The sequence below is a fragment of the Leiobunum rupestre genome, chromosome 3 (genome assembly GCF_980474605.1).
Source record: "Leiobunum rupestre chromosome 3, qqLeiRupe1.1.hap1, whole genome shotgun sequence".
Lineage (NCBI taxonomy): Eukaryota > Metazoa > Arthropoda > Arachnida > Opiliones > Sclerosomatidae > Leiobunum > Leiobunum rupestre.
Window position 1 is genome coordinate 60,271,752 of NC_143386.1, and position 27,628 is coordinate 60,299,379.

The 27,628-nt window shown below is 33.1% G+C and overlaps 2 protein-coding genes and 2 long non-coding RNA genes across 4 annotated transcripts; 3 read left to right on the forward strand and 1 right to left on the reverse strand.

The window, feature by feature from the left end:
* The first annotated feature begins 1,743 nt into the window (after positions 1-1,743).
* On the forward strand, positions 1,744-3,502 carry LOC149953513 (uncharacterized). The gene is made up of 2 exons (XM_090170266.1): positions 1,744-2,665; positions 3,368-3,502. Exon 1 carries the CDS (start codon positions 1,964-1,966, stop codon positions 2,651-2,653), a length of 690 nt encoding a protein of 229 aa, XP_090026392.1. The 5' UTR covers positions 1,744-1,963; the 3' UTR covers positions 2,654-2,665; positions 3,368-3,502.
* Positions 3,503-4,334: 832 nt separating this feature from the next.
* LOC149953514 (uncharacterized) lies at positions 4,335-5,756 on the reverse strand. The gene is made up of 3 exons (XM_090170267.1): positions 5,683-5,756; positions 4,506-5,608; positions 4,335-4,437 (listed from the first exon to the last, which is right to left on the reverse strand). The coding sequence occupies exons 1-2, from the start codon at positions 5,692-5,694 to the stop codon at positions 4,553-4,555; spliced, it is 1,068 nt and encodes a 355-aa protein (XP_090026393.1). The 5' UTR covers positions 5,695-5,756; the 3' UTR covers positions 4,335-4,437; positions 4,506-4,552.
* Positions 5,757-18,551: 12,795 nt separating this feature from the next.
* LOC149953515 (uncharacterized) lies at positions 18,552-21,408 on the forward strand. The gene is made up of 3 exons (XR_016480091.1): positions 18,552-18,675; positions 21,009-21,108; positions 21,177-21,408. It is a non-coding gene; the product is annotated as an uncharacterized LOC149953515 (long non-coding RNA).
* A 1,533-nt stretch (positions 21,409-22,941) lies between these two features.
* On the forward strand, positions 22,942-26,961 carry LOC149953516 (uncharacterized). Its single transcript, XR_016480092.1, has 4 exons — positions 22,942-23,099; positions 23,160-23,344; positions 24,281-24,571; positions 26,919-26,961. It is a non-coding gene; the product is annotated as an uncharacterized LOC149953516 (long non-coding RNA).
* The last annotated feature ends 667 nt before the right edge of the window (positions 26,962-27,628 follow it).

The window sequence follows — 27,628 nt, forward strand, 5'->3', positions numbered from 1 at the left end:
CATTTCAGCGATGACGCGAATCTGACTAGAAACTAGTCCCATAAATTTCTAATTCGACAAAACCATCTGTCCCGTCAAAACCTACTCAACAAGTACGTCGCAGACCGGAAATTTGTAATTATCACACAACTACAATCGTAACTTAATTCATTTTAATTACAGTTTCACAATTTCAATCACGATCTAACCATTTCAATCAAAATTTAATCATTTTCATTTAAACAATTTAATCCAGATTTAACAATTTTAATTTAACCAATTTAATCCAGATTTAATCATTTTAATTTAACACATTTAATCATTTTAATTTGACCAATTTAATCCAAATTTAAACATTTTAATTTAACACATTTAATCATTTTAATTTGACCAATTTAATCCAAATTTAAACATTTTAATTTAACACATTTAATCATTTTAATTTAACTAATTTAATCCAGATTTAAACATTTTAATTTAACACATTTAATCGAGATTAACACATTTTAATTTAACACATTTAATCCAAATTTAAACATTATAATTTAACACATTTAATCCAGATTTAAACCTTATAATTTAACACATTTAATCCAGATTTAATCATTTTAATTTAACCAATTTGATCCAAGTATAATTATTTTAATTTAACCAATTTAATCCAGATTTAATCATTTAAATTTGACCAATTTATTCTAGGTATAAACATTTAAATTTGAACAATTAATTCCAGCTATAAACATTTAAATTGGACCAATTTATTCAAATATAAACATTTAAATTTGACCAATTTATTCCAAGTATTAGCATTTAAATTTGACCAATTAATTCCAGGTATAAACATTTAAATTTGACCAATTTATTCCAGGTATAAACATTTAAATTTGACCAATTAATTCCAGGTATAAACATTTAAATTTGACCAATTTATTCCAGGTATAACCATTTAAATTTGACCAATTTATTCCAGGTATAAACATTTAAATTTGACCAATTTATTCCAGGTATAAACATTTAAATTTAACCAATTTATTCCAGGTATAAACATTTAAATTTGACCAATTTATTCCAGGTATAAACATTTAAATTTGACCAATTTATTCCAGGTATAAACAATTTAATCTAAAGCAAAACATGTAATCCAGATTTAATCTTCACTTCAGAATGCCCTAATAAGCACGAAAGTGACCTGCTCGTCGGATAGTTCATCCCGAAAGGCTTTAGTACAAACTGCTGATGTTAGTAAAACAACGACGGCTCAAAAAATGTTCATTTCAATCGTTTCAATAAACCGAAATTTAGCATCGTATAAAAATTTGAAATCGCTCATTACAACCTCAACGAACTTTTATAAATTATAGTCTCAAATTACGAAATATAAAAGAAACAAAGGGCTAACAGCACCTACATACACCGGCGAAACCATTAATCAGATACCATATAACACTAACGCCCCCGACAAATTAAAACCGCGGCTAGAAAAAGCATTAAACCTTTAATAAAAAACCCAAAGAAAGGTAGAAAGGTATTAAAGAAAAGAAAACAAAGCATCCCGGCCATGACCCGTCGGGACAATCAATCACGGAGGGCGCCGTTGTCACGATCCCTGTATGGCTAATTAACCCCACCGGGAGGGAAAAACCTAATGGGCCAACTTTGTTAAAATAAAAAATAAATATATCTCCTAACAAGTTCCCTCATCATTAAATTCAAACGGAGGATTTGATCCGCTTTTGGTAAATGGTCGGGTTTCGCTGGCTGATTATTAATTGATGATCTTACATTACACCCGGCCACTGCCGACCCCTAATGGAGCGGTAAAAATACTGCCGGATGTGACGAAAGTGAATTTGATGGAAACGAATAATTGCTGTCCGATACCAAGGTCGAATGCGTGGTATAAATACAACCCGCGTTGAGATTCGGACCATCATAACGGTGTCTCGTCTTCAGTCGTTGCAGATAGCCAGCTCTTGTATCCAGTATGGCTTTGAGGATAGCGTTAGCTTTAGTTTTAGCGGTGGTACTCGTAAGTACCGTTGAGTGCGCCGGTGTCGCTGCACCGTACGCTCCTTACGTACCACCAGCCGCGGTCAGTCCCTACGTAGCGCCCACTTCGCCATATTACCGTGGTGCCTACGATCCCAACAGCCGCTACCAAGATCCGTATTACAGTCGTGCCAAGCCCTACGTTCCAGGAACCAGTGCAGCCTACGATCCCTACTACAACAGCCGCTACCCAGATCCGTATCACAGCCGTGCCAAGCCCTACGTTCCAGGAACCACTTCCACCTATCCGTACAGAAATCATTACGACGCCCCTTACAAAGCACCTTACGTCGCACCAGTGGCGCCTTACGTAGCACCAGGATACAGGGCACCTTACGTCGCACCAGTGGCGCCTTACGTGGCACCTTACCACGGCAACCGTGGAGTTTACAACCCGGCCTATACTGCACCTTACGATTCGTCTTACTATAGAGGCACCTATTCCGCTGGACATTACAACCGAGCCGCTGGATACGCTGGACATTACAACAGAGCCGCCGGGTACGCTGGACATTACAACAGAGCCGCCGGATACGCTGGACATTACAACAGAGCCGCCGGATACGCTGGGTATCCTTATGGTCACGCTGCTGTTGCACCTTCCACCAAATCCATTTCCGGTTAGAGAACGCATTTGGTAAGTCATGTTACGTTTTGCACTGCAAATAGAAAGTTGCGTTGAAACGATTTTTTACCATTTAAACGCACTCTCGCCAGCTGAATTTTCTCACATAGGTAGCTTTTAGTTCTTTGATTAAAATGAGATGGCGTTGGAGTCTATCGCGACGCGTGCTACGAGCTATTCCAATCTCACTTCAATATTTATTGCGAAAGTTGAACCTTAGAGTAAAAGTATATGTGGGATGGAACGAACTATATGCCCCGAAGAGTTAGAAATCAGTCACTCCAGGGAATGACAATCCTCTCTCCGCTACGTTTGGCTGTACAGCGTAGTTAGAGAAACCTCCGCTACTCTCATTGCCGCCACTATCTAATGGAAAAATTGAAAGAAAATAAGTAGTCCCGAACTCGACGCTAACACCAATTTTGAGCTTGCGAGAGTGAGTTTAACACGGGAATCATTTTTGTATACCGTTTTCGTTAGGGATTAATGGATTTTTCGGATCGGAAATGGTCAGGAATAGATTTTTCCCTCTGGTAATAATACTTTGAATTGGGGATGGGAATGGTTCGGGAATGAGATTTATGTCAAATGGAAAGGGGAAATGATTGGAAAGCAAATATTAGAACGAAATGGAATGGGATTGAATTGAAATTGATATCAGAGCCATATCTCGGACATTTCACGATGTAAATTAATTATTTTCTTTCTTCAAAGAGAGCCGAGCGCTTACGAGAGTTTCAAAACTGTAAAAGTTCTACGCACGAACGACATCCAACAGATTGAAGAAAATGTGGTTGTTTTAAATGTATCGTTTTAATATTTTTCTAAGAAATAATTTTTTAAACAATGTTATAACTATGATATAAATTCGAAAATAATAAAGAAATGTTTTCTACTTACCTATGGATTTATTTAATTTTCTAAATGTAAGAAATATTTTACTATTTATGGTTTTTGATAGAATAATTCTATAATTGTAGATAAAAATATAATGTGTATTTGTTCAGGGCAATTTTTTATTATCCCTTTAATTATTAAAAAATCTGATACTTAATGAAACAACTCAAACCTCTACAATTTTTAAATCAATTTTTTTAATGAGAATGGTGTAAGATAAAATGTATGTTTAATTTTGTAAGATACGTAAGGCTTAGGAGGTTTGCAAGTTCAATATGCGTAGTTGATGATTAATGAAATTAAAAACGACTTCGTTATATTTTATTAAATATGCAAATATAACGAAGTCGTTTTTAATTTCATTAATCAGTAAGATACGTAATAATTTAAAATAAGTTCCGAGCACGTTTCCCATTTCGACCATTCATTATTTTTAAAACATTATATAAAAAATTGCCGCTGTAAATCACTCTTTAGAGAGGTTGCTTAACCCGCTTATTATTAATTACAGATTCAACACTTCTAAACTCTTTTTTAATTTGCTTGGTTTGCTGCCCAGATGTGAATTTATTAAAAGACGATGTTTAGAAACCTAAGTTTCTTACTCGCTTCTACTTCGAGAACATTTATTTGAGAGCTACACTAACAAATAAATTGTTTGCCTTTCATTTTGAACTAGTATTACGCTTTTAACAGGCATTCTGCTAGAAAAATGTTAATTTATCATAGTAAGGAATAAGCTTATGCGATATAAAATTGTTAAATGGAAATCAATCGTTTAACATGTAGACGTAAAAAAACTTTTTATTGATTTAAATCACAGAAAAATTTCAATAGACGAGAATATCTATCGATGATTCCGCTTCCTAGGTGTGTATCACAACGGGCTAGAAAAACGGGGGGAAAAGTGGAAACGTTGAACGAAATTGCTAGATAGTGAAGAAAGGAAACCAACCTTGAATGGGGAATTGCCACCGTGCCCCGACTCTAATGAGAGAGGCTTCATTTCTTCTTGAGGATTGGAGCGACTCCTTGGTGGATGCTCTTGACTCCAGCGCCCCATGGGCCATAACCAGCTCCGTATCCAGCTCCGTAGACTCCTCCGTAACCGCCGAGTCCTCCGTAAAGTCCAGCGCCCAATCCGAGACCATTTCCTCCGTAAATTCCACGAGCTCCGTAAACTCCTCCTAATCCGGCTCCGTAAACTCCTCCTAATCCAGCTCCGTAAATTCCACGACCTCCGTAAACTCCTCCTAAACCGGTTCCGTAAATTCCACGACCTCCGTAAACTCCTCCTAATCCCGCTCCGTAAATTCCACGACCTCCGTAAACTCCTCCTAAACCGGCTCCGTAAATTCCACGACCTCCATAAACTCCTCCTAAACCGGTTCCGTAAACTCCTCCTAATCCGGATCCGTAGAGACCACGAGCTCCGTAAACTCCTCCTAAACCAGCTCCGTAAGCACCGGCTCCGAGGACACCCAAAGCGGGTCTAGCGATGGCGGCAGGTGCGATAGCCGGGGCTAAGGCGGGTGCGATGAGTGGAGCGATGGGAGCTACGGCCGGTGCAACGACTGGAGCGATAGGTCTACGAATAACGCCGGCGCCGTAGGCACCGAGTCCTAAGCCAGCGCCGTAAGCTCCGAGTCCTAAGCCAGCACCGCGGTAGCCTCCGAGTCCTAAGCCAGCGCCGTAAGCGCCGAGTCCTAATCCACTGCCGTAAGCGCCTCTGTAGCCTCCGTAAAGGGCGGCGGCGGGTGCAACGGCTGGAGCAATAGCGCCTCTATAAACTCCTCCGTAGGTGGCAGCGGGTGCAATGGCTGGAGCAATAGCGCCTCTATAAACTCCTCCGTAGGTGGCAGCGGGTGCAATGGCGGGAGCAATAGCGCCTCTATAAACTCCTCCGTAGGCGGCGGTGGCGGCCAGTGGCGCTACGGCGGGTGCAATAGCGGCTCCTCGAATGGCGGCGGCTTGGTAGGCTGGAAGGCCCAAGGTGGCATAATGGCCGGCGGCGTTGACTACAGCCCCGAAGGTGCAGACGCAAAATAAAGCGGATATCTACCAATGATAAAACGCGTCTCTCGTTACAAACTCGAATATCGTTGGCACTTCGCCTTGCAAGCTCAACTTACCAGGGCATTCATGGCTGGTTTGTTGTCCTGGGATGGAATGATCCTAAGTGATACTTCCGATGTGGTGAGCTCCAGTATTTATACTCTGACAAAAGCGCAACCCCTCCCCCATCGTGACACTAAAAGCCAATCTTGGTAACTCTATCGGCTTGGAATCTTCCAAAGGATGGTATTATTATTTTTGCCTAGGATGGGATGGATCGGCTTTATGTCAAATACGTCGAGGTGTTAGATCGCGGAGCATATTTTCGAAAGTCGAGTTAGTGCAACAAAAAAGTTGATTTGGGTCAAACCCGGCCGGTGTGTCGGCATCCGATAAGCCCGTCGCGGATACGAATTAATTACCTCCGACATTTTTAATTTATTAAATTTATATCACACAATCGAGATGGTTAGCGCTAGTTTTGAAAAATTGGATTTTTTTTTCCGGAATCATGTCGAGGTTATCCCGAGTGACTCTCTTTCTCGCCGATGTCATTTTTTGTGACCTTTCGCGATATTTATCAATTTTATAGGCAGATACTTTTACGATACTCCAGCGAATGGTTTGAAAAACGTCGCATCTATCTTTCCTCTATCCATTTGGTAAGAAAGAATCAAATAATTAAATTAGGTTCTAAGACCGCGCAACTAGAATAACCTTCGAAATTACGTTTCAACAGAAAACGCGCTTTTAATTTCATCCACTAGATGGAGTATAATAAAGGTTTTTCCCACATAAAGTGAAAATCAAAACACTCAGTAGGGTACGTGGTCCAGCCTTAGACCAATAAATAATCTATTTGAATTTCAAGCCCATCGCAAAGCTACTATGATTTTTAGACAGATATATGGTCAACAAAGAAGATGAATTCTTTAAGTATTTAGCCTAGTGAGTTGGCCATTTACCAGTTTCGTTACTTTCGTAATTCCAAGTAATTAACTTCACTGATTCCTATTGGATGAAATCATTCACGGGTAGAGGAAGTAAATTTACTTCTGCTGATAAGGCAATACGAAAGAAATATTTTGCAAGTTTTACAAGTTTTTCCCAGAAGAGACAGATAGTCCGGATGAGTTACAAGTAAAAACAACAAAACCCAAGATTTATCAACGACGAATACGTTTTGGCATCCGAAGCCAGTTTTCTCGCGATAAACATCGGCCTACCACTTCTTTCGGCAATAGCCTCGAGGTCGGACAAACAATATTTTACATTTTTTCGTGGCCGTTCCGTCACATATCTAGAAATCGAAAGCATCGACTGAAATTACCCGAAAAACAACGACCACCCGAAATTAACTCTAGTCAGACCAGCAACGAACTAATCGATGGTATTAAGTGTCAAGTGAGGTGATACGTTTGCAAAAGGACACACAATCTTCTAACGGTTGATTTCGAATCCATCTCAAACTGGGTCAACTTGTGAAGTTGTGATTTACTTTCTTATCGTCGTCGGGGGGCCAGAGGGACGTGAAGAAACATTCCACCATCCATGGCGGCTCTCAAATAATTAAAAAAGACGTAATTTACGATCTACAAACAAAGACGAAGGAGAGGTGATCCGACCTGTACGCCAAAGGATGCCAGCGGTTTTTGGAAGAAAGCCCATCAAACAGGACTGATCGAAAGATACCTTATAATCTTAGAAAGTCAATAAACACACACTCACAGTTGTAGAGGTAAACGGTAATAGTATAAGTGTAGGGAGCTGTTGGCTCGCGTGGCATGAAGAGCTTGCCACCACCCTCCTACGCATTGTAACCCGGTCACCTGAATTAAAGGCTTCAAAAGTCGCTTGATGACTTAGGCCTAAGGTGGTGCCTTGTGTATTAGCCTAGCTGATTATTATTATTAGCCTAGCTGATTATTATTATTAGCCTAGCTGATTATTATTATTAGCCTAGCTGATTATTATTAGCCTAGCTGATTATTATTAGCCTAGCTGATTATTATTATTAGCCTAGCTGATTATTATTAGCCTAGCTGATTATTATTAGCCTAGCTGATTATTATTAGCCTAACTGATTATTATTATTAAGGCCCATTTTCATGCTCGCTGGTAGCGGGTAAAAATCGACAAAATCCGCTTCCGCTACACACTTTTTCACTTTCCGCGTCGATCTGTTTCAAACAGATATTTTAGCTTTATTTTCACGCTTGCGAGTGGCGGAAGCGAATTTTGACGATTTTTATCCGCTACCAGCGAGCATGAAAATGGGCCTTTAGCCTAGCTGATTATTATTAGCCTAACTGATTATTATTATTAGCCTAGCTGATTATTATTATTAGCCTAGCGGATTATTATTATTAGCCTAGCTGATTATTATTAGTCTAGCTGATTATTATTATTAGCCTAGCTGATTATTATTATTAGCCTAGCGGATTATTATTATTAGCCTAGCTGATTATTATTAGTCTAGCTGATTATTATTAGTCTAGCTGATTATTATTAGCCTAGCAGATTATTATTAGTCTAGCTGATTATTATTATTAGCCTAGCTGATTATTATTATTAGCCTAGCTGATTATTATTAGCCTAGCTGATTATTATTAGCCTAGCTGATTATTATTAGCCTAACTGATTATTATTATTAGCCTAGCGGATTATTATTATTAGCCTAGCTGATTATTATTAGTCTAGCTGATTATTATTATTAGCCTAGCTGATTATTATTATTAGCCTAGCGGATTATTATTATTAGCCTAGCTGATTATTATTAGTCTAGCTGATTATTATTAGTCTAGCTGATTATTATTAGCCTAGCAGATTATTATTAGTCTAGCTGATTATTATTATTAGCCTAGCTGATTATTATTATTAGCCTAGCTGATTATTATTAGCCTAGCTGATTATTATTAGCCTAGCAGATTATTATTAGTCTAGCTGATTATTATTATTAACCTAGCAGATTATTATGCCTAACTGATTATTATTATTAGCCTAGCTGATTATTATTATTAGCCTAGCTGATTATTATTAGCCTAGCTGATTATTATTAGCCTAGCTGATTATTATTATTAGCCTAGCTGATTATTATTAGCCTAGCAGATTATTATTAGACTAGCTGAATTTGGTTAATGATAGTCTCGGTCCTGCAGTTATTGCGAAATAGGAAGTTTCCGAAAAAAACTAACTTCTGAAATGGAGCCACTGTTTATAATAGTTATTTTTATCTTCCGATTCCATAAGTCATAATTTTTTTCCAAAAGTAAGCGTTATTTACAGTTTTGAAAGCTTTTCAATTTTCATTAGGCCTTGGCTGGTCCGTCGAAAAGGCTGCCGGCGGCGCGGCGGATCGTCGGCGATTTTCCGGGCATCCTCCAACTACTAGGAGCAGTTCGCGGATAGTTGTCAGTCCGTCGGTATGTAATGGTTTACGTTATCATTGGCATAACAGACTATCATTAAAAAATTGCATTGGGTGAATAGGAAGTGTCATACTTATTCGGGGCATATAGTTCATTCCTTCGCACATATACTTTTACTCTAAGGTTCGACTTTCGCAATAAAGATTGAAGTGAGATTGGAATAGCTCGTAGCACGCGTCGCGATAGACTCCATCGCCATCTCTTTTTAATCAAAGAACTAAAAGCTACCTGTGTGAGAAAATTCAGCTGGCGAGAGTGCGTTTAAGCTCGATTTCACTGCAAAATATATTTTTAACTTGACAATCCAAAACTAATTATACAGTTGAATTTATTAATTTTATTTTAAATTAGGTTATTTGTGCATTAAAGGCCGACTACATAGATCTTCGGTTTACTCTGTTTTTCACTGGAAGTAGGCTTACTGCAATACACGTCTGCCATGCAGTCAGTCTACTTCCAGTGAAAGACAGAGTAAACCGAAGATTTATGTAGTCGGCCTTTAACTGTATTGTATCGCCACACCTCAACTATTTAGTCTTTATATGATTGATTCGCATCTGTTGGTGTTTGCTATGACTTAAAAATCGCTAGATCACTTTGGCCTAAGGTGGTGCCAAGGGTATTAGCGGCTTAGCCTAGCCTATATGGGCTTTTATTTATCCGCAATTATATTTAAAATAATTATATATAAAACTAGCTGGGGTACCCGGTATTTCCCGGGGAAATATGCCTATTTGTATAACCAAGGAAAAAGCGCTAGTGACGAAACTCCGAATTAAGAAACTCTGTCAGATTTGTAAAAATCCGTGAAGAAGGAGGAAGAGTTCCTCCGAAACGTTGGATTTTTAAATAAATAAATTGTGAATTTTAAAACCGTTTTAAGTCTCTTTTCATTAAGAAACTCTGTCTTTTGGCTAAGATCAAAGTGTAGTATCTTGTAACCACAGTCGGAGTACATTTCCATTATTTTAACAAGCAGGTCCTGGCTCTCGGAAATGTTTCTTCTTGGCGATTTCCTTGGAGGATGATTTATTGAAGGGTCTATTCAAGAGTTTTTCGAAAATTAAGTATTTAAAGGATTTTGAAAATCTTACTAAATTTCCCCAGAACTATTTTGGTCTAGTTTTCCTTTATATAAGGCCTAAAATTTTTAAATCGTTTTGTTTTAGTTAAAAAATATATATTTCAGTGGAAAGGAATTTATTAGAACCGCCAGAGGGAGAAATGAGATTATCCAAGTGGCAGCACTGATGGGAATATTAGTTTATTAATAAACAGACTGATTGATACAGTGTACGTTTATTATTGAGGAAACTCACAAACTGTTGAGAGTAAAAAGGTGAATCATACATCAAGCGATAGAAAAGTTCATGTCCTTGACTTCCCAACGAAAATGTTTGAAATAGAGAGCTGATTATATCGTTTTTGCGCCTGGACATCTACATTGGTTTTTATTACCAAAATTCTGCATTTGGTTATCTTTTTTGATTTGATTTTATTATAAGGTGCTTTTATTAAAGGACACGGTGATTGAGAAAGCGTTGTTATTATTTTCTCAGTTATTAAGCAACTTTAAAGTAGCGCTTAAGTTGCTAATGCTTAGTGCTTAAAATATCAAAAAGTACAGGGTGATTTATTATTTATTGTTCGCAGACAGGGTGATTTAAAAATTGTGTTTAGTTTACAGCGTGATTGAAAAAGAGCCCCTTAACGGTAAACATAGCTCTTAGATGGTTATACTGCGCTTATCAAGTACATGTACAGGGCGGTTGAAAATTACTTAACTTTTAAAAGCAAGATATGCATCAGAAGGATTGTTAGGACTCAAATGTAATTTAATTTCTAATAATAATTAATAATTAGCTAGACTAATACCCACGTCAGCTAGCAACTTTTAAGCCTTTAAATCAGGTGCCGTTCACCTCAACAAGGTTTAATGCTAAGGGGAAACCTAAGAACTCGGGTAAAAACCACTTTAACTAGTGAGGAAAAAACTTGCAAACTCAACGCGGAAGGAGTGGTTCCGAGTTTTCATCCGGTGCATCTGTGAAAGGAAAAGATGGCCAACTTTATTTTTGCAAAACTTATCATTTTATAGAAGTAATTAAAACGGGTTTTAATATTGTACCCTTCAAGAAAATCGCAAATCGACCAATAAGAAGAGATAAAGGAACTGAAAATACTAAAGTTGCTTTTTATTATCCCACCATCTAGTGGGTTATCTTTAAATAAAACGTGACCTAGAAATAGTTTAATTCGTGTTGAGTCTCATCGCAGGCTGGTTAAAATCAAATTCATTGGTAGACCACAGTATTCGGAAATTTTCTACTAGTGCTTCGCGGCAGTAAATGTATTCTTCGTTCGTTTTGCATATATAGATTGTGTCCATTTAGTTATCTAGCAGAATTATAATTCTGCGAGATTTAAATTTATAGATTTTTTAAAACTCATTGATTTTAATCAAGTGATTTTTAAAACTCATTGATTAAAATCAAGTGATTGTTTTAAAAACTCATTGATTTTAATCAAGTGATTTTTAAAACTCATTGATTAAAATCAAGTGATTGTTTTAAGAACTCATTAATTTAAATCAAGTATTTTTTTAAAAACTCATTGATTTAAATCAAGTAATTTTTTTAACAACTCATTGATTTAAATCAAGGGATTTTTAAAACTCATTGATTTAAATCAAGGGATTTTATAAAACTCATTGATTTAGATCAAGTGATTTTTTTAAAAACTCATTGATTTAAATCAAGGGATTTTTAAAACTCATTGATTTAAATCAAGGGATTTTATAAAACTCATTGATTTAGATCAAGTGATTTTTTTAAAAACTCATTGATTTAAATCAAGTGATTGTTTTAAGAACTCATTGACTTAAATCAAGGGATTTTTAAAACTAATTGATTTAAATCAAGTGATTGTTTTAAGAATTCATTGATTTAAATCAAGGGATTTTTTTAAACTCATTGATTTAAATCAAGTGGTTGTTTTAAGAACTCATTAATTTAAATCAAGTGATTTTTTAAAACTCATTGATTTAAATCTAGTGATTGTTTTAAGAACTCATTAATTTAAATCAAGTGATTTTTTAAAACTCATTGATTTAGATCATGTAATGGATGAATACATATTTGCAAAAAAAAATAGGTTATAATATATTATATCTGAGCTAACCAAAATGTTAAATTTAATATCATTTAATTTTAAATTATAAAAGTGATAAAAGAAACGTATCCATCAATTAGAATGCAAAAAGGCATTAAGTGCTTAAAAATCAACAAATTCGATATAAAAAAAATCACACAGATTTCCTGTCATTTCGTTATTTTTAGATTAATTATTATGTAGTCTCGGATTTGTCTAGTCATTTTTTGATTAACTCTCTAGTTATAATTGTTTTAATAAGTTTTCAACCAATTTTAAGTTTTACATTTTGACAAATTTTAATAGCATTTTCTATAAGAATGGCGCAAGGTAAATGGATGGGTTTGATTATATTATTTTAAATAGGAAATAGCTTAAAATCTGTTAACATTAATTAGTTTATAATAATATTAAAAATAGGCACTCCGCCTAACAACTGTTATTTTTTAATTTGCTTAATTTGCCGCCGAGATGCCAATGGAGTCCTTCCCCCCATCTGGTGGCAGAAAATGGTACTAAACACGCATATTGTTCCTCTTTAATAAAGCACCTACCGATTTCGGAGCGCAAAAGTAAATAAACTTATAGAAGTTGAATTGATTGATCTAATTTAAAATGAAAAAGATTTCGCACCTTATATTTTAATTTGACTCATTCAGGCCTCCAGTTAACATCAAGTAGAAATAATACAATATATCCTACACTAATTCTTTTTAACCATTTACAAAAGTGTTACGAGATGGCGCCAGCCGTATGAAGCTTAGAAATTTTCGTTCTTTTTTTATATAAGATTTTTGCCGGTTTAAATAATAAATTAATAAAATAAAATTTCTAAGGTCTTCGCTTTAAATGGAATTAAAAGTCGCTAAGATGACTATTGGGCCTAGCTGCTGATTATTATTATTATTATTATTATTATTATTAAATGTATGTTTCTCTGTAAGCAATTTTCGCAATCGGTCAATTCATGGTCACAGAGGCAAAGGTACATTATGAAACAAGCTAAATCGAAGATCACGATTTGTAAATTTATAATCATCGACGTAATTCCCCGCAGTCGAGTTTTGATTTCTGCAGAAATGGAAAAGGAACCGGATTGTGTTGGTTCACCGCATCCGAAAGAGCGATAAATTTAAAAGCAAAGGGAACCGCTAAAATAAATCACATTTCAACTTTCATTGCCCACGTCACACCAAAAGAAATTGGGTAATTTAAAAAAAAAGGTTCACCTTGAGTGAAAATGCATGACTGGCCAAGTTCTTCTTCCGGACATTCTGCTTTTCAAGAGGAAACGTAAATAATAAATAATTGAAAGGGGATATGACAGTTCACTCTTAAAACTTTAAAAAGACAATAACTAAACAAAAAACCACCATAGCGGCTAAGTTTATTTCTGTTTTAACGACGAATCGACTCATCCAATTAACCGAAATTCAACGTGTTAATTTACATAGTGAAATTCACCATTTTCTGAGCAACCTCGGAGTGGGTGTTACCTGAAGTAAATAATATGTCTCTAAGGGATGTTCATGATCCTAGGCTAATAATTTAAAATCTGTTATAACTACGAATTTGAAATTTTCATTAGGTAATAGATATTTCAATGACCTTGAACAGTATCTACAATGTCATACCAATATTTATTTTCAGAATCATAATGTTTAGCAATTTCGATTAGAAAAGTGTGACTTTAAACAGATTTAAGCTAACTAATAAGAAGCCTACATTAATAATATATTAGAATGTTATCAAGTGTGAGTTAAGAATTCATAAATTGTAAGTTAGTTGTTAAAACAAACCAAAAATTCTTAATTAAAATTCCCAAAACCTTCCAGAAAAATTTCCAATATTGTGAAAGTTTCCAAATTGGGATTTCAAATGTACGTTTAATTCTTTTTCAAATATACGTTTAATTCTTTTTCAAATATACGTGTAATTCTTTTTCAAATATACGTGTAATTCTTTTTCAAATATACGTTTAATTCTTTTTCAAATATACGTTTAATTCTTTTTCAAATATACGTTTCATTCTTTTTCAAATATACGTTTAATTCTTTTTCAAATATACGTGTAATTCTTTTTCAAATATACGTGTAATTCTTTTTCAAATATACGTTTAATTCTTTTTCAAATATACGTGTAATTCTTTTTCAAATATACGGTTTTTTTTTCGTATAAAGACGAGCACGCGCGATAACAAAAATATATTGCAGAAGCTAGCGCGCGCACGACTTTTTAATTTTAATTTCGTAAAATAAAGAATTTTTAAGCGCTATTTGCTGTTTGCTGTTTGGGACACCTTTTTTCCCGAGGTTGATGCAAGTCCTTCTTGGGGTAGGTGGTCTGTGGTCAGATGGAGTAATAAATGTGCTTTTTTTAAAACTTTATCCATACCGAGAAAATTAATTATTATGGCCTAAATGGATATACTTCTCTAATAAGAGATAGTTTATTTACTTCTGGTACTGCATGGTATTAAGATACTAATTAATTTTTGAAAAATGAAATATTTTAATTGGAAACACGGTGTTCCGTATATTGTTAGCGTAATTTCAAAAACACCCATTGGAAAGTGTGACTAACCGGATTTGAGAGGTAATATTTCCAAAACAACGCCTTTAATAACACGTAGCTCACGGAATATTAATTAGATTGACCATGAACCCCAAAATTTAAAAATATATTTAGCCTTTTTCCAACTCTATGCTGTCCTGACTAAATTCCAAACGCTGTTTTTTATTTAATTTCCATAGACAAAGTAGTGCCCTCGTTGAAACTGTTAATTTGAGCCCATTAGATACTAGATGTAGGCTTACCGCGTACGGCTACTTCGACTGCATAAAAGCAGGAGCGGATCCAGGTCATCAAGTAAGCAGGGGCGATCATGGGCATTGAAAAGTCGCCTGCTATTTCTTCACAAATTTAGTTGGCAGGTATTAAAGTAGATGGCGCTATTGTTTCTAAGCTCGAAGCCTATATGGAGCGTGATAATGTAACGTGGAGCTCTCATTTTCGTTTGCTTAAACGAAGTACTTTCTACAACTAGAAAGTCTAGTATACTCTAGTCTCTATAAATATATTTCAATAACTTCAAAAATTGTTATGTTTTTTTCAAGTATTCTAAGGGGGGGGGGGGCTATCGCCCCCATCGCCCCCCCCCTATGGATCCGCCCCTGCATAAAAGACACACTTGAAATGGGTTTAATACTAAATATTAAAACAATATAAATATTACTGAATTGAAAGTAGTCGCACTAGCCTAAAGTTATCCTATGTGGAGGGCTAGTATTTTGGCCACAATAGGGTTCATGACGACGGAATGGAAACGACGAACTGCAGTCCTATCATGGTTTTAGCCTTGTTTAAAGGGGAACGGTCAAGCTTTAACCAGTTAGATAGCCCTATAGCCCATTAGAAGCTAAAATTTATGGCGAAAACCACATCAAAAAATATTGAGTGGTTAATTTTTAATAAAATAAAGAAATTTCGGGAAATCGAAAAGCGCGCGTCCGCCGCGACACCTGGTGAGAAGTCAGTGAGACAGAAAAACAACGGAAAACGGCTGTCCCATGGCAAAACCTTTTAACCAACATGAACGTAATTTTGAGATATTTGACTTTTTCAAAACCTAAGTTATAAGATTTTAACGTGGTTTTTAATGCGAAAATTATAAAATCCAAAACCATTTTTTAAGTCATAAATAGTAAAATATTTATGACTTTTACCTGAAACTTTTACAACATTTTTGTACATGCCTTAGTAATACTGATGCTTAAAAATCTAATTTTTCAAAAATTTGTTGGTTACAAGGTTTTGCCATGGGGCAGCCGAAAAGCGCTCGCTGTTGAAGACGCAAAAAATTTGTTTTGCACGCGCGGCGCGTTCAAGTTATAAGAGACCTAAGCCTAAATTGCGCGATTTTAAAAGTTAGGATAGTTCGCAAATATATCATACGGGGTTAGGGGCGCTGGCGGCAGCCCCTAAGATGGCGGCGAAAATTCAAACCCAAACACCTGGCGTTATTTTTCGTTTCAACTTTTTGGGCCAAAAGATATTTCATGAAGTTTTAAGGCTTTGAGTTGGAAAAAATTGATCTCTCCCCCCAAACCTAAGTGCTTCGGTTTACATAGAAGGCGCTATGTGTTCAATATAACTTTATGAAGGCCAAAAAAATAAAAAGTTTAACCAAGTGTTATAGTTCTTAGGTTTTGGAAGAACTATAGCAAATTTCGATAAAAAAGGTAAGTTTAAGACCCTGTGAGGGAAATTTCAATTTGTTTATAATTTTTACATAAAACATCGTAATACTCACCAAAAAAAGAGATAATATTTATTTATTTAAATAAATTTAAGGCATTGAAAGTCGCTAGCTAACTTCGTCCTAAGATGGTGCCTTGGGTATTAGCCTATCTGATTATTATTATTATTAATTAATAATTAATTAATGCACTCATTGAGCGCTTCACGCTCAATGTTGGTTTTCCTGTAATGAAATAGTGCTGGAAAGGGCAGACCCCCAACAACGCGTTCAAGTAACGTCGAATATTTTACCCTTTGTCCAATATTTGACCACAAATAAGCCCATTGTGTTTTGACGTTTACAATAAACTATGATGAAATGGAGAACAGTGCGGGTTACAAAACCACCTTCAATTAGTTTAAATTTACGAGCCTTATTATTACGCAAAATCGTGAAAGGAGTTGGGTTTTTTACCCAATCATAGAAATAAAAAATAGGCGAGTTACGACGTAACAAAGAGCCGTCAACAAAATCAGGTTATACAACTGTTTTTTAAGCCTATCGACTTATAGTGCTACACGTCTTAGACTACGTATTTTTTATCATAAAAATTTTAACGTGCCAAAGTTGAGAAACTTTAGCAAAAATTTATTTATATATGAAAAGAGAATAACTATATATGAGACATTTTATCACATTCCACCATGGACACTATCTCTAGAGATACAGTGTCCATGATTCCACCTCAAGCTTTAACCGTAAACCCCTCCCCTAAATCGCCAATCAAATATCAAATCAGCGTGGTATCTAATTGGTTCCTTAAAATACGATGCGATTGAATCTCACTCTGTGACTTTTTCGTTGCTCGCCTCTAGTCTCATCATTGACATTCTCACAAAGTATACACAAATACCTTTTTGGTTTTAGAGTTAGATAATACTCGACGTTAGACGCTTAAACCTAGGAGCAAAAAACACAGCACCCTACACAAGGAGAACGCAACCCGTCAAAATTGGTGGATTTTCCCGCGTACAATTTTCATTGGTTAGCAGCGTTGCAAGATCGAAAATCTGAAATTATCGTATCTAGGCCACAAAATTATCGATTTTCCTGGAAAATTATCGTACATTTCTTTTTGGCGATAAATTTTAATTCATACATAAATGCGTTGAATTTAGATGATCTTTTAAAGCACTACAGGAGTTTTATTTCAGGGAAATAAACAAAATGTCTATTATCATTATTAACTGAACTTAATATGTTTAAAAATGTTTTAAAAAATGCGGTAACAGCTAGGAGTAATAAACTCACACTCTGGACTACGCGTACAGAAAATGTATATCATTCATTTTTAAGTAGAAAAGTTATATAAATTAATAATAAAATATAAATCGTTCGTAGGTTTTTAAAAAAATCTAAAGATTATCGTACATTATAGTACGTTGAGGCAGAATTATCGAAATAATGGTACAATATCGTACGCCATGAAAATTATAGTACGCCCTAAAAATTTTGATTAAATTATCGCACTGTGCGATAATTATCGTACGTCTGGCAACGCTGTTGGTTAGACGCTTTAGCGCCTGCTGTCGTCGGAAGGGAAAATTCCGAAATTGTCTTCCCCCCGCCCGTAAAACGTTCAGCGTAAAGGCTCGTCCAATGAAATTTGTACACAACACCGCGTTAGCGTGTTTAAGGGCTAGCTGCGTTCTCCTTGCGTTTGTTGCTCACTAATAGAAGCGCACAATTTTTAAATTTGCGGATCTGTATGGGGAATACCCAAGTATTTTCTATTCATCGAACTTGTAACATCACGAAAAAAGAAAATATTTTCAGGTTCAACGATTTCGTTCCGCGCAACTTCGAAACGGTTTAGTTGGCGCTGTTTCGAGAAAGCCGGTGTTTTAAAGTTTTAGAGTTGCTGTAAGGGTCAAACTTCTCAAACGGCGGTCAAGGTTAGCATCACCCAGCGCGTTGTATACGATGTTGAAATAGGGTTTAAATACTAAAGCCACAGTGCCATTTTGGCTATGTTCATATTTTTAATTTTTTTATTTATTTTTTTTTCTCAGAATTATTATAAAATGGGGTAAGATGAAAAAGCGATTCTTTATTTACCAGTAGTCGACCGGAACGTTGACAACTTGGAAAAAGAACTCTCTTCGAAATATTGGAAATTTTTGTACTAGGCTAAAAAGAATCTTGGTAATTCTCGACATTCTACCTGCAGAAGAAAAGTTATGCAGAAATTAGTGAGTGGAAATATTGATTTTATATTATTTGGTGCTGTAATATTTGGAGTTTCAAAAAAACTCACGAGAAAGCATTGGAGAATTCTCCAATTTCTGGTACACCGATTTTCTCAGCAAGTTATTTTTACTTATTTCCTCAACCCATATTTTTCACTTTCGATAGTTTAGCACCCAGGGTTGGCAATTTTTTTATTTAAAAAAAATCAAATAAATCGATTTTTTTTGTTTTAATCAGATTTTTATTAATTTTTTTGATTTTTTGATTTTAATTAAAATTTCAAAGTTTTATATAATTTAGTATCATAATTTTACCTAAAACCACTATGTTTTAATTTTTAAAGACTTAATCCATATATATGTATAATGAATTTATTAAATTTAAGCTAATAATCATATAGTAGTTTTTATTTTTTAAAACCTATATTGGTACTTTACAAAGAAAATTCGGCAGAATCTCCACACACAGGTAGAATCCAATGCAAAATTAGGAGGAAGTACACGAAAGTATATTTTTAAACCTAAATTATAGCAATTGGCGAGGTTTTTTCTTAAATCAACGATTTTTTTTGAAAAAATCATTTATTAAAATCGCAATTTAAATCGTGATTTAAATCAAGTTGATTTAAATCAGCCAACCCTGTGATAGCACCCCTATAAATCGGAAAACCTTCAAGTTATTTTCAGAAATTGTCTTTATATTTAATATTTATATAAAATTATAAAATTTTCTACATTTAGTTTCTTAATCAACATCGATGTTGTAAATTAAGTCGTAAAATTGGAAGCTATTTTGTAACGATAAATTCCAAAATAATTTAAAATTTTTCTATTATTGTTATTATTAATATATTTTAACATTTTTCGTTTGGAAATTAGTGCGAGATAAACTGAACTCAAAAATTGCGTATTTATAAATTTCAAATTAGGCTCTAAGCCGACTATGATGATTTCCAAGAAAAAGGAACTTCTTCAATGTTTAGTAATGTTTTATATTGCCATATAGCGCTGTAATGTTAGAATCACGCTATAATAAATAGCATTTAAGCAGAGGTGAGTGAGAGCCTGCACTTTTCACCTCTTTTAATTAATTCACATCTAGATCCAAATATAAGTAAATTAAAAAATGAAGATACTTGTTACGGGTTGAAACTGTAATAAATAATATAAAAGATAATTTATAAGGCGCTATAAGTGTAGAAAATGAAATATTTTTTACCAAATAATTAAGGGTTTAAATGGAACAATATAAAACCAACTTTATCCATTTATCTTACGCCAATCTCATAAAATGGATTTAGAAATTCTCAAAATGTATGATTTTGAATTGGTTCCTCAAGTTTTTGAATTTATTAAAACAATATCTAGAAGGTTTAACGAAAAATTATCTGAAAAAACGAATTATTATTCCAAAAACCAAACGGTAGGGAAACCTTTTCAAAATTCCCTTAAATAAAAATCAAATAATTTTTTTTATTTAAATTTTACTTTTAATATTATTGAATTTGCAGTCTAATTGATGAATACTTTTCTTCTATCGGTTTTATAATTTAAAATTAAATTAAGTGAAACTTAATTAATATTTAACTCTTTAGTTTGTACAGATTTGTTTTGTATTAGAGCCTTTAAGAACCTATTTTCTATTCATCCATTACATGGTTTTAAACAATTAGTTTTAAAGTAACTTAATTTAAATCATGATTTAAATCTCACAGAAATATAAATCGGCAAGGTAATAAAATGAAAATTATTTATATACAGGGTGTTTCAAAAGGTGATGCAAAAATTTTAGTTGTAGGGGGTGAGTTGAGAAGTATGCCTGTTTTTTCCCATTTTCCTACGATGAGTGAAAAGAGCGCCAGAGAGCTTCAAAGTGTGGCCTGCTAGCCCCGGGAAGTAGGCTTCAACATGCGCAAAACCAAGCAGCAGGGACTTTAAATACTGTTTAAGTTTACTTTTTTTACGCTGGCTACCTCGATTTGTTTACAAAGTCCTTTTTTACCTATCACACGAACCCAAACCTTAATGTTCGCGTTTCCCTATTGCTTGGTTTGGCGCTTGTTGCAGCCTGCTTCCAGGGGCTAGTAGGCCGCACTTTGAAGCTCTCTGGCGCTCTTTTCACTCATCGTAGGAAAATGGGAATAAACAGGCATACTTCTCAACTCACCTCCTACAACTTCTTCAAGTTTTTGCATAACCTTTTGAAACATCCTGTATATGCAAAATGAATAAATTAACGCTGCATGACTTCGAAATGAGGAAGATTTTTACTACGACTTAGCTGAAGATGACGCAACCCGGCAGTAGAGGGTTTTGATATTGTTTGTGTTTTCTAGCTTGTGTTACTGTTGGTCTTGACGTTGTTGAGTGTCTGCTTGGCCTGGGGATACGGTGGCTTTGGCGGATATGGCGGATATGGCCACCACCATCATCATAGTGAATAAATAATTTACAATTGACAAAATTTTAAGATATTGTTTAATGTGAAAATTAATTTTCTTTAGGTTACCGAAGACGCCATTTCAGATATGGTGGATACGGTGGTGGGTTTGGGGGGCACGGTGGATACAGACGTCACCATCACCATGGTTACTGGGGCTAAGATCCTAGAACTGCTCTACCACCGGATACGAAACGATCTTCCAGTCTTAAAAACGTCTCATGATATTATCTGTTCACTGTTATATTTAACACTATCATTATCAACGAATAAATATGTAAATTAGCATTCAACAAGTTTATTTTATTTCTATCTTTAAAATACAATTTTTTCTTATGAATTCTGATGAGGTAATTGAATTTAAACGTATTAATAGTTTAAAGCGTCTTTAAATTAAATCAGTCGATTTTTCATTTCAATTTTTTTTAATTGAATTTATTGGTGTTGAAACAATTATTGGGTATTAAATTTAATTGTTATTTAACAATTTAGATTTCTCAGATTTGTTTTATACTGAAATTGTTTACGGACCTATTTATGCCATTTTTTAATAATCCATTGAAATACGTTATTTTCTCTTTTTTGAAATCACTTGATTTAAATATTTTTCAAATCAATTGATTTAAATATTTTCAAATCACTTGATTTAAAAAAAATTCAAATCACTTGATTTAAATATTTTTAAAATCACTTGATTTAAATATTTTTAAAATCACTTGATTTAAATATTTTTGAAAACACTGAATTTTTGGAAATCACTTGGTTTAAATATTTTTCAAATCACTGTATTTTTGTAAATCACTTGATTTAAATATTTTTGGAAATCACTTGATTTAAATATTTTTAGAAATCACTTGATTTAAATATTTTTGGAAATCACTTGATTTAAATATTTTTTTTAATCAGCCTACCTTGACTATCCTACAGCTGTTAACTTTTCTATATTTAGGGGTAAAAATTAAGTAGCTAATTAAAAGCTATTTTTTTACATTCTTTCAAATTTTATCTAATCTGTCATATCATTTTATGATAAATTGGAATCTCCAGTTTAAATAACGAGTCATTCTTTATGCTACGAGGAATTTTAACCCGCCAGAGAAAGTTGGAGGGCCTCATATTTTCAAAAAACATCAACTTAAATAATATCGCCGCTAGACATACTTTGACAAATGACAACACTGTCCATATACGATGGGACCTCAGCTTATGAGGATTATCCTTCGTAAAAACTTAACGTTTGAAGCACGAATTTATTTTAAAATCAATTAATTTCAAAAAGGTAAAATATGAAGCCCTTCAATTACAATTTTAAATCGAAAGTTCGAATTTCAGTTAAAATTAACTTAAAATAATTAAGCTATATCTACGAAATATAAATCAGTTAAGAGGTTCCTCAATTTTTAATCATCTTCATAACGAAGCGGGTTCAGGGTCGGACATTGGGTAAACCATTTAGCCCATGGGCGAACTGATGCTAGAAACAATCTACCTTTTTCGCCGGGAAAAGGTACGCCAGGAATTTATATACGTAGACACTTGGAATGTGCGAGGATGACTATGGTGGCCTTGATGATTCTGATAGAAACGGGCGTGGTTTCCTCGCTCGAGACAACGGGCAGCCAATGAATTTGGAAATACCAGACTCGCCGTACGTTCGTTGTGGTTAAAGCCCCAGCCGTCTCTCCAGACTCATTAGAAGCACGCTGGGATCGCAACCTTGGACATTCCGAGTGTATATTCCTGGGTAGAAACGGGAGGCCCCCTTGTCCACGCCTATTGATCAAGTTTTAAAATAGAAACGTGGAAGAAACCAACGTATCTTGCAAGAACGACTAAGGTATCTGGATCGTGGATTAAGTAACGCGGGAATAGTCGCCACTTAGGTTGGTCCGGGTCGTGACGGACAGCCGTGACCGTGAGGAGCGCTGAAAGGGGCCACTTTTACCTTTTCACTTGTTGAAGAATTCTCCGGAGCGATGTAAAGCAGGTACAGATTAAGTTCCCAATCTCCCCTTTAATTCCTAATCAAGGGCCTCCCTAAAAATAGCAATTTGAGGGGCCCTGCTAAGGCGGCTCGTATAAAAAGACAGTCTCGAAGTTCAAGTCTTCGCAGAAAGGACTTTCCAAGCGGAACCACCGACTCAATTGCTCAAGTATTCAACTCTTTTTGGGGACATTTGGTTTGGACTCTGCAGTAGCCAATACACAAAGTTTTCCAAAATGAAGGCCGCAGTACGTAGTTTTCTTGATTTCATTATTTTCAAATATTCTGTAGTGGTTGAAACAATTAGTTTAATTTGATCTAAATATTGGAAAACTTAAAATAAAGGAAATTGTTTACTTATTTTAAGAACCCTTTTTTTGAGGAAGCATTTGGTAAGGTAGGTCTTACCACCCTGTTGATTTAAATTATAATTTATAATAAGGTTTAATTAAAATTGGGTAGTGGTGACTATATTAGGAATAGTTTTGGAAAAAATTAATCTTAAAAAATGGGAAAAAAGCGTTATAGGGTGTCCTAATAATTAAGATAAAAAATTAATCATAATTTAATTAATCTTTATACAGCCAAATCTACAGATTTGATTTTAATCATATTTAATCATGATTTTATCATACTAGAGTTTCCTAATTATATAGGTCTATTTTATTTTCAGTATATTATCGAATTTCACGATTTTTGCCACTAGTAGCGTTGAAATTTTGTAGTATCCTCTATTGCAACCGTGTTATGCAAAATTCGGTCGCGTGCGCTTTCGCGCTGGCGTTTATCGGCTCTCGCATAGCCTTCATAGAGTCTGCTAAACAGCTCACTGAGGAAAACTACTATCATAGTATGAATCTGAGTACAGATTTGGTTTCAGTGTGAAATAGGAATTTTAAATTAAATAACTGCTCCCAATTTTGTAAAACCTTTTAAACTTTAAATTCTAAAAGGTAGATTGAATTATATTTTACTGTGTTAGGTTCAAAATAATTTAAGGAAGTTCGCGGTGGGATTGGTTTAAGTTTTAAGTCGGAATATCAAGCTAGTTTTAAGTTTATTTCCGTCAGTATTTGGTTTGTGTCCAATGGTATAACACTATTATAGAATATAGACTATTTAAATAATAATTGTACGCAGAAAGATTTTAAATTTTCAAATGCGCGTATAATTTTATTTTGCAGCTCTTTTCCGTCGTACTCGCCTTGGCTATACTAACAGTAGTATTCGCGCAGTATTACTCGCCCTTGTACTCGCCATACAGCTCATCGTACTACGCCGCTAGACCAGTGTACTCCGCTCAGCCAGTGTACTCCGGCTACTCCGCCCAGCCAGTGTACTCCGGATACTCCAGCCCGTACTACTCTAGCTACTATCAGCCGTCCGTGTACAGCGCCGGCTACGGCAGCTCCTATTACAGCCCTGTTTATGGATCTAGCTACGGAGGCTACTATTATCCTCTCAAAAAATAACAGGTAGAAACTTAGGGATATAAATTTATTTTTCTGGCGAGCACGCTGTCGCCATCTAGCCAAGTTTCTCGGAACTAAAGAAAATATGGAAGTTAAGCTTGACTGAGCAACGGTGTTTTGAAGTTGGAAAATGATGAATAAACTCTATTAAAGATATATTACTGATTATGAATAATAATTTCTTCGCATTAAACAAGTAAAAAAACAATATTATTAATTAATTTAATTAAAGTAATTATAATAAAATTAATTAATTTAATCAATTCAATTATAATAAAACTAATTAATTTAATCAATGTAATTATAATAAACTTAATTAATTAATTTAAAATATACAAATTATAAATATAATAAACTTAATTAATTAATTTAAAATATACAACTTATAAATATAATAAACTTAATTAATTAATTTGAAATATACAAATTATAAATATAATAAACTTAATTAATTAATTTAAAATATACAAATTATAAATATAATAAACTTAATTAATTAATTTAAAAAATACAAATTATAAATATAATAAATTTCAAAAAATTAAAAAATTTAAACTGTAATTATAATAAATTTCATTAATTTAAAAATATTTAAAATGTAATTTTAAAATAAAAAATTAAAAATATGTAAACTGTAATTAAACTTTATTTCATTTTAGGAGCAATATTTAAACCGTAATTAAACTATTTTCAATTCTAGGAGAAATATTTAAACTGTCATTAAACTAAATTTCTTTCATTGAGGAATATATAAACGGTAATTAAACTAAATTTCATTAATTTAAAAAAATAAACTGAAATTAAAATAAATTTTATTAAAAAAATATAAATTGTAACAAAAATAAATTTCATTAATTTCAAAATATATAAATTATAATTAAAATAAATTTCATTAATTTCAAAATATATAAATTGTAATTAAAATAAATTTAATTAATTTCAAAATATAGAAATTGTATTTAAAATAAATTTAATTAATGTAAAAATATCTAAACTGTAATTATAATAAATTTCATTGCTTTAAAAATATATAAACTTAAATTATAAAAAAATAATTGCAAATTTATAAACTGTAATTAAAATAAATTTCATTACTTTAAAATTTATAAACTGTAATTAAAATAAATTTCATTACTTTAAAATTTATAAACTGCAATTAAAATAAATTTCATTACTTTAAAATTTATAAACTGTGATTAAAATAAATTCCATTACTTTAAAATTTATAAACTGTAATTAAAATAAATTTCATTACTTTAAAAATATATTAACTGAAATTATAATAAATTTCATTAATTTAAAAATATATTAACTGAAATTATGATAAATTTAATTAATTGAAAATTTATTAACTGAAATTATGATAAATTTAATTAATTAAAAATTTATAAACAGTTATTAAAATAAATTTCATTAATTTAGAAATATATAAACTGTATTTGTAATAAAACAAATTTAATTAATTTGAAAATATAAATTGTATTTGTAATAAACAAATTTAATTAATTTAAAAATATAAATTGTATTTATAATAAAATAAAATTAATTAATTTAAAAATATATAAACTGCATTTGTAATAAAATAAATGTAATTAATTTAAAAATATATAAACTGTATTTGTAATAAAATAAATTTAATTAATTAAAAATATAAAAACTTAATATTATAATAAATTTAAATAATTAAAAATTTATAAGCTGTAATTAAAATAAATTTCATTAATTTAAAAATATAAAAACTGTTTTGTAATAAAATAAATTTCATTAATTTAAAAATATAAAAACTGTTTTGTAATAAAATAAATTTCATTAATTTAAGAATATATAAACTGTATTTGTAATAAAAATAAATTTCAATAATTTAGAAATATATAAACTGTATTTGTAATAAAATAAATTTCAATAATTTAGAAATATATAAACTGTATTTGTAATAAAATATATTTCAATAATTTAGAAATATATAAACTGTTTTTGTACTAAAGATAACTAAGCACTTAACCGATTTAAGAAATTAAGTAACCAAACCAGCGTTTCCATGAAATAAGCAACGCTTGCTGAACTTGTTTTAATGTCGCTCATTCGTCACGAAATACGTAGAAATTCAGTTCCGGTTATACTTATAAACAGGGTACCTCGTCTCATTTTCCGATTTGTGCAGGGCTTTTCATAATGAAACGTCATCGATACGTCACCCGTGACGTAGCAGTAAAATCAAAACAAGAAGGCGAATGTTACTTTATAAAATTTCACTATATTTTTACGTATTAAATTCAATTTATCGAATCACTCAAGCTTCAATTTCTATACTAAGTTAATCACTGAATATAACATAATTTTCTTTGTACAGGGATTTTCGGCAATAACTCCATTGGAACACACTCATCTGTGGTTAACGCATTTTAACTCAAAAACATCATCAAAAAACATAACTTTGTATGAACTAATAAAAATGAATAAAATTTTTGTTAATATTCAAAAATATCCTGTCTCATTACACATTTTGAACAAAAAACATTTAAATTGAGGAAATAGAATATTTTTCCAAAGTGCAACGTTTTTCCTTAGTTTTATTACATCTATTTGGTAAAATTGTAACATTTTTTAGTTAAATATTATTTCTAAGACTTACCTAATAAAATATTTGAAATATTTAAAACGAAAATTGCTTTTGGAAGCAAAGAAACGGAAAACATTTTTATTTTTGCGTGTTCTGGAATTTCAAAGTAGAATTGAAATTGTATTTATTTATAATTAGGGAGAATAGAGAGGTTAAGAAAAAGGCTCTAGAAGTTTTAACAACAAAGTCGTGGGTACCTCGACGTTCGAGGAGAAACATTCTTTAAAATGGGTTAAGGACGTTTTGAGGAGTAGTACAAAGTGTAGAAAAAATCCTAGCTGATGCCCGGTGCACATAGTTTACGGTGTTGAGTAATTACCAACACTGCACAGAAGAATAGTTTGATTTAGAGTAGAGCTTGTACAATCTTACATTTCAATGAGGAGTCAAATTGAGGTCAGTGTGCAGTCAAAGTGGAGCCAATGTGCAAACAAAATGGA

What these genes read in the sequence shown, in the direction of transcription:
- LOC149953513 (XM_090170266.1), top strand. Translation starts at nt 1,964, where the DNA reads ATGGCTTTGAGGATAGCGTTAGCTTTAGTTTTAGCGGTGGTACTCGTA.